The sequence below is a fragment of the Chenopodium album genome, chromosome 12 (genome assembly GCF_948465745.1).
Source record: "Chenopodium album chromosome 12, dcCheAlbu1.1, whole genome shotgun sequence".
Classification (NCBI taxonomy): domain Eukaryota; kingdom Viridiplantae; phylum Streptophyta; class Magnoliopsida; order Caryophyllales; family Amaranthaceae; genus Chenopodium; species Chenopodium album.
The window spans coordinates 15565792-15573358 of record NC_137845.1 but is presented as its reverse complement, the minus strand read 5'-3'; the positions used below and the strand labels follow the sequence as shown (position 1 = coordinate 15573358).

General features: G+C 30.4%; 1 protein-coding gene across 1 annotated transcript; it reads left to right on the top strand.

The window, feature by feature from the left end:
• The first annotated feature begins 2244 nt into the window (after positions 1-2244).
• Positions 2245-7181, top strand: LOC145570408 (putative beta-glucosidase 5). Its single transcript, XM_081629481.1, has 13 exons — positions 2245-2486; positions 2638-2701; positions 4075-4130; positions 4282-4342; positions 4435-4506; positions 4622-4709; positions 4794-5049; positions 5339-5454; positions 5873-6087; positions 6202-6233; positions 6325-6418; positions 6503-6593; positions 6776-7181. The coding sequence occupies exons 1-13, from the start codon at positions 2334-2336 to the stop codon at positions 7035-7037; spliced, it is 1560 nt and encodes a 519-aa protein (XP_081485607.1). The 5' UTR covers positions 2245-2333; the 3' UTR covers positions 7038-7181.
• Positions 7182-7567: the final 386 nt, after the last annotated feature.

Below are 7567 nucleotides of genomic sequence, written 5' to 3'. Positions count from 1 at the left end.
GTGGGAAAATGACTAGTTATTTTAATCAATGAGTCTCTTTATATTATATACTAGAATATAATGCACACGAAATGTACTTGATTTTAATATGCATGTAATTACCATTAAGAAATTCATATTTCATCTTGTAGAACGATTACCCGAATTGCCCATAAGTGCCTCCTATATTCTTTTTATCACAAATGATTAGTAGAAATTTTCAAAAAAAAATGTTAAAATGATCTATGTATAAATATGAAAATCATCGTCACATATAAATTTAATTATTTTTGCCATAAACTCTTTATTAATGTTATAGATGCTACTATGCTCAATATATTATTAATAAAAAAAAATTACTAAAAATTCTTATAATAATAAGCCATAAATAATTATATAATGTCTTTTTTTTTAAAAAAAATTGAATATTGAATATTGTGAATTGCTAATACACAATCTAAATTATATTTTAAATGTTTTTATACATTGTGGTATATGAATGAAAAAGATAGAATATTTAGTGATGATCGATTTAACAATAACGTATGATTAAAAAAAAATCAATTTTGAGACAAAAGAAATAAAATATAAAATAAAAATAGACTATAATGTAAAAATTTTGAATATTTATTTATTGGCATATTTATGTAAATGATTGTTTTTGCTTTCGTATTAATGGAAATATGGAATAGTTACTTAGAATTTGAAAACTCACATTAATATGTCAAATTTCATTAATTCTTTTGGGTAACTTTTAGTGCAATTTAGGACTTAGGTAGCTCAAAAGTTGGACACAGACTTATTACTCCCCCTCCCTCCTTATATAATAGAAATATACTACCTCCATTTCATATTATTTACAATGATTTGACATATACTCCTTCTCCGTCTCTTATTGATAGTCCCTTACTGCCAATTTTAAGTCCTAAAATGATAGTCCCATTTACTTTTTTTAGGTACCATTAATATGAATTTTACATCAAAATTTTCTCCAATTTGCAACAATATTTGTGTAAATTTAATTTTTCCATTTAAATTTTGTTTTACCATGTACTTTTTATTACTTTCTCTCTCTACTTTTTTGCATACCCAATGTAATTTTACCTTCCCAATATACTTTACTACTTTTTATTTATGTTTATTAATTTCCGTGAAAATTGTCCATAATGGCCTATCAATAAGGGACAGACGGAGTATATAACAAGTTTTAAAGTGTACTTTCTCGGTGGGAGGAGAAATATAACATACTTATTATTTTTACTTGACAATATTATCACGTGTAAAAAATAGACCAGTAGCTATTTGTAATCTTATTGTCTACTTTTCAAATATCAAATTTTTATAACTTTTAATTAATTATAATTAAAGATATTAATAGCCAAAAAATTGCATTGGTAAGCGTGAAAATGACAAATGGTACAGTTAAAAAAACATAGAAAAAGTGTTTTTTTAAGGGTAAAATTTATGTTAGAAAAATGAAACTTTTGCAGTTAAGGGTAACCTTAAATACTACTTCCTCCGTTCTTTTTTACTTGACTTGTTTCTTTTATCACGCTTGTCAATGTACAACTTTAGCCATCAATAACTTTTACTCTCTAGAATTAAAAATTATAAAAGTTATATATTGAAATAGTATTTATTTAAACGATTATAACAATATCTCACATGAACATGTTTTTCCTTATCAATAATTCACCAAAGACGGTCAAAGAAAGAGTAGTGAATAGTATAAAAGTCAAAACAGGTCAAGTATTTTCACATCAAGAAATTATGTGGACAGAATAATCGGTTACCAACTCAATCATTTTCCTTAAAGTGTAAAGTAATTATAAATAAAGTACTCTCTTCGTCTCCAAAAGTTCGACCTTTTTGGCCTAATTTTAGTCCAAAAATGATCGATCCATTTGCATTAAAATACCCATCAACTTACAATAATATTTGTGTAAAATTAGTTTCCCCAAATAAAATTTAATTTTTTCATACTTTAATACTCCTCTCTCTACTTTTTTATAAACCCCATGTAAATTTATCGATCTTTCCAATATACTTTTACTTCTTTTTATTTATTTATCTTTTTTTAATATTCGCGAAATTAATCCAAAAAAGTCGTTCTTTCGGAGATGGAGGAAGTTAAAAAAAATGTAAGTAATTTTAAAAACATTGACTAGAAAAAGGCTTTTTTTTTTTTTTTTTTTGACAGCTAGTACAAAGGGACTTAAACCCCATACTAGAAAAAGGTCATAAAACATTTATTGTAGACGAAAATACAATTCGTAATAACAGATAGAAGTGAGAGGAAGCCCCTCAAAAAGAAAAAAAAAAAAAAAAAAAAAAAGTGAGAGGAAGCTGGAAAAATGAAGAAGATAAGCTTATATTTCTCTCTCCTCATAATCTGTTATTTTCTCATAAATATAGCGGGAAAATCAGTTAGCGCTGCCGCCAAAGTCTATAACCGCTATGACTTCCCTCCTCATTTCATCTTTGGATCTGGCACATCTTCTTACCAGGTTTCTATTTTACCCCCTTTTTTTTAAATTTTTTTTTTTTTTTAATTTATAGTAATTCTCAAATTCCTTTTTAATTTTCTTATTATTGGAGGTATTTTAATTTAGATTCTATAATTTAATTTCAATTTTTGGTTGAATAAAATATGTGAAGGTGGAAGGGGCAGCATTTGAAGATGGAAGGAAAGCTAGTATCTTTGATACTTTTGCTCATTCTCGTATTTCCATTTATCTAAATTATTAACTTTCCTTTTTTTTTTTTTTTTTTTTTTCAGTTTTTATGGTTCTGATTTGATAGTCATAAATTTTGTCTCGTGTGTTGTTTTCTGTTACTAGAGAGTTCCGTATAATTAAGTTGACGAAAAAAATCACCTACCGTTGTACTGGAAAATTTATGGTACAATAGTCCTCTCATAAAAAGGAAAACAAAAAAGTTCGGATAATTAAAATTGAGATTATTTAAAGTAAATATATAAATGGCTTAAATTTGGGATTATTAAAACTAATTTTTCCATTAATATATCACCATAATTAAGATATTGGCATGATTTTACCTAAATACCATTTTATAAGAGTTATTTTTTTTAGAGAATTTATAAGAGTTATTGTATTATTATTTCTCTTATTGCATCTCATCGATTAAGAATTTGTTTGTTTCATCTTATCTAAAAATATATGTTTAGATAGTACAATTAAAGATAACATAATTTCAGACAATTTCTTAAAAAAAAAAAAAAAAAGATATAATTTCAGACAAATTTAGATGTATCAAACGGAGCCTAAGTCATAACATGTTACTCCGTATGTCAAATATATGCATATAACAATCTATCTTAGGAAACGTGACAAACCATGTATCCTTAAAACATATGTACTATACATGACACAAGTAAATTTTATCCAAATTAGCTCCTATTTTTTAATGCTCGAATTCTACGAGTAATTTTGATATAAACAAGCTATAGCTTATCACTCGAGGGGTGTCTGGTATGTGGGAGTTTAGGGTGGGTATGGGACTTTTAATCCCAATTGAAGGACAATCCTATGTTTGTTTCTTGAGTTTTGAAATAAAGAGAAAGATGTGCACTGGAAAGAAGTATTGAAGTAATGCATAAAATATTTAGTACATGTATCGAAAATAGAGTATTAGACAAAATTATTCCATGCCAATTGTATAATTTTCAAAAATCACATGTAAAACACAAATTTTATTCGGCTATTGTAAGGGCTTCTATATTATACACCGATGAGTTCGTGGATGTTGGCTAGCTTAACAACGTTGGTTAGTGTTTGAGGTGGTAGCCAAGAACATCATTTTCCCTTTGCAGCTCGCCCTACAAGCCTACACCAAAAAACATGTTTTCAAATATGTGAAATTAGTTCGAATGACATTATCCACCTCCGGGGATTAAGTTAATATTAAGATTGATACTTAATACTGGAATACTTTATCAATTGAGCTGAAGATCCTGTGTTAGATATATGTACAATATGGTTTTACCTCTTCAAGTAATATGTATCTTTACGAACTAGCGTAATTTTTCTAGCATTCCTAGTTTGTCGTTATCTCATGTTATTGCGTACAAATTAGGTAGATTTGGGGATGGAAATGGAGATATAGCAGCTGATCAATATCACAAGTACAAGGTAATGAAAATCTTATCACCCCATAGTTTTTCTCTGTATTGAGATATTGAAATTAAAGGCTAAAAGTTTTTTTTTTCCTTGTTAAATAACATAATATATGATACATAAACCTATCTTACCTATGTGAATTATTCACGAGGATATTCAACTGATGGCGGATACAGGATTAGATGCTTATCGTTTCTCCATCTCATGGTCAAGACTAATACCTGGTATAATAATCACAGCTGATGAGTAATCAGAAATTATGAATGTTATTGAAGCTTAAATAAAGTTTCAAGTTGATTTCTTGTTTTTCTTCCAGATGGTAGAGGACCTGTTAACCCCAAGGGTGTGAAATATTACAATAACCTCATCAATGAACTTGTCAGCCATGGTAAAAGTCTCATCTTTTCGACAGCATTTAAAGTTGCAAAGTGAAATTACGAAGAAAGCGACTTCATTCATCTAATTTGCTTGTCATAGTTATTGTTTCAAATATTGCATTGTAGGAATCCAACCACATGTTACATTGCTGCACTTGGATACACCACAGCCACTCGAGGATGAATATGGAGGGTTCATAGATCAGCGTATTGTGTATGTACTCTCTTTTCCTTATCTTTGCTCCGACATATTCTGTTGTAAAGCTTCTGACATTGATGCTGCTGACTGCCCAAACAGTGAAGACTTCACAGCATATGCTGATGTTTGCTTTAGAGAATTTGGTGATAGGGCTCAATATTGGACCACCATCAATGAGGCAAATATATTTGTCTTGGGGGGTTATGATACTGGGGATTCGCCTCCTGGTAGATGTTCTCCCTGTATCAGAAGTTACTGCAAGAAAGGAAACTCTACAACAGAACCCTATATTGTTGCTCATAATATTCTGCTTGCTCATGCTTCAACTGCTAGGCTCTACAGAGAGAAGTATAAGGTAAGCATATGGTTTTAAATGTACACATACGAGTTTGGTCTGAAAGTTTTATGTTTTTGTGTGCACTGAAACTTCCTGCTATGTTATCAATTTTATGTCAAGCTTAGCCTACACATATAACTATATTGATGGCATATCTACCATCCTGAATTGCTCATACGGTCGTACATTTCTCATTTGTTTTCTCATCCTGAATTTTTCTCATACTATATTGACGGCATATGGTTATTTTGCACGTATAATGACCAGATGCTTATACTTTAATTGTTCTTTTGCACCATGAGTGCAGGCCAAACAACACGGCTTACTTGGGTTCAGTTTGTATCTGTTTCATTTTATTCCGGCAAGTAATACAACAGAAGATGCATTGGCAGCACAGAGATCATATGATTTCTTTATTGGCCTGTAAGTTTTATATGTTACCTTGTGATATATTGTTAAGTTCACACTTAAAGATTAGGCCAGGCCCTGTTCATTCTCTCAACTTGTGAAAACAATACTTCATATTCAGTAGAACTTAGTTTCTATAGTAATAATCACTTTTGGTTCATGTAGCCGACCGCACTTATGGGATTAAGGCTTTGGTTGATTGATTGATTAGTTTTTATAGTGATAAGAAAAAAAATCAGTTTTTATCAGTAACATCAGCAGCAAAACAGTATTTATAGTGAAAATCAATTTAATCAGAGAAATACCTATTTCAATTCGCAGATAATTCTTTTTTTTCTTTTTTTTTTTTCTAACCTTATTTTCTAATTCTTCTCATTGGTCTATCTCGGGCTCACCAAGAAGAGTTATTTTGTATTTTGTTTCGGCCTGTCAGTTACATGGATCCTCTGACATATGGAGATTATCCAGAAATAGTGAAGAAAAATGCTGGAATCAGACTTCCTGCTTTCACCAAAAACCAGTCAGAATTGGTTAAAGGATCATTCGACTTTATTGGGGTGAATTTCTACAGTGTAATTTCAAGCAAAAATACAAACCTTAAGCCGGAACCTAGAGATTACATGGCTGATATAGCAGCAGAATGGATATGTATGTCTTATTTTTAATTTCATATCTACCAATTACTTGATGAAAAACCTATACTGCATACAAAATATCGGCTTTTTCTGGTGAGGAAGGCTAATACTCTTTCTATTTTTGCAGATTATAATCAGAGTTCTGATATACATAAAGTGGTGAGGACTTAGTTGCAGGCCTTACAACAGTTGCTTTTACATTCTGTGTTTTTCTTTCTCTAATTTATACTCTTCTTCCTTCGCATCTTAGGATAAATATCCTACTCTACCATGGGGTCTAAAAGGAGGATTGGAGTACTTCAAGAATGTATATGACAATCCTCCTATGTATATTCATGAGAATGGTTGTTTCTTCTTGTCTTCTCTTAGTAGAGATTTACGCGCTAATTTTTATCTACATTCTAATTATTATTTTTTTATTGCCATAGGTCAATTGACATACCATAATGTATCAGTAAATGACCCATCCAGGATAGAGTATTTGCAAATTCTTATCGGCGCTGTGCTTGATGCAGTGAGGTAAACTTGATACTAGTTAGTTAAAACTGTTACAATTGTCTGAGACATATCCTGCTTCATATAACAAGCAGATGTCGTTGCAAAATGTGGTGAATACATATTCATCTGTCTATGAATCCTTTATATTTTCGATGATGGGAAACCAAAACGTTATCAATGATCAATATTTGTGTCTTTTGCAGAAATGGATCGAATACAAAAGCCTACTTTGTCTGGTCATTCTTGGACTTGTTTGAGCTGTTATTTACCTATGAAAAAGGCTTTGGTCTGTACTATGTTGATTACAATGACCCAAACCGGTCCAGATATCCTAAGTTGTCTCAGAAATGGTACGCGGGATATCTGAGAGGAGAAAATGTTACCATAGACGACGAGGAAAGCCAAGCAGAAAATAAGCTCACCATTATTGGAACTGCTCCTAATGATGAAAAGTTTTCCAGTTGAGGTTCTTGTAATAAATAAATAAATAGCCTATGTTTGGTTAGTATGTATTTCTATCACATTAACATGTGCACATAGATACACATCAAAGAAACCAATACATTATTTCAGTATATACTAATGTTTGAAACTAGTCTATTCAATGTATATTATAATGTTTGAAACATAATCTATTCTGCCTAAGAAACAAGATATGATAGAAAAAACTAAACTTATTCCTAATAACAAATTAACAACAGGATACAGCTAACAGACTTTGATGTCTAGTAACATAAATTAGTTGTGAACATAAACTACTCAAAAAGTAACATCATTAACATTGAACAAATGATGAAGCTCCCTTCCTCCAGTTGCTACAGTAGACAATAATTGAGATACAAAATATGATTGCAGAGCCCAACATCAAGGGTTAGCAATAGTATTGATGCTACCTAACCAAAAATGATGGAAAAAATAAATATAGGAATAAGGGTCTGAATGTTGACAAATTAGACAAAATCACAGAAAAATCTACCTAAAAAGCTATCACTAAC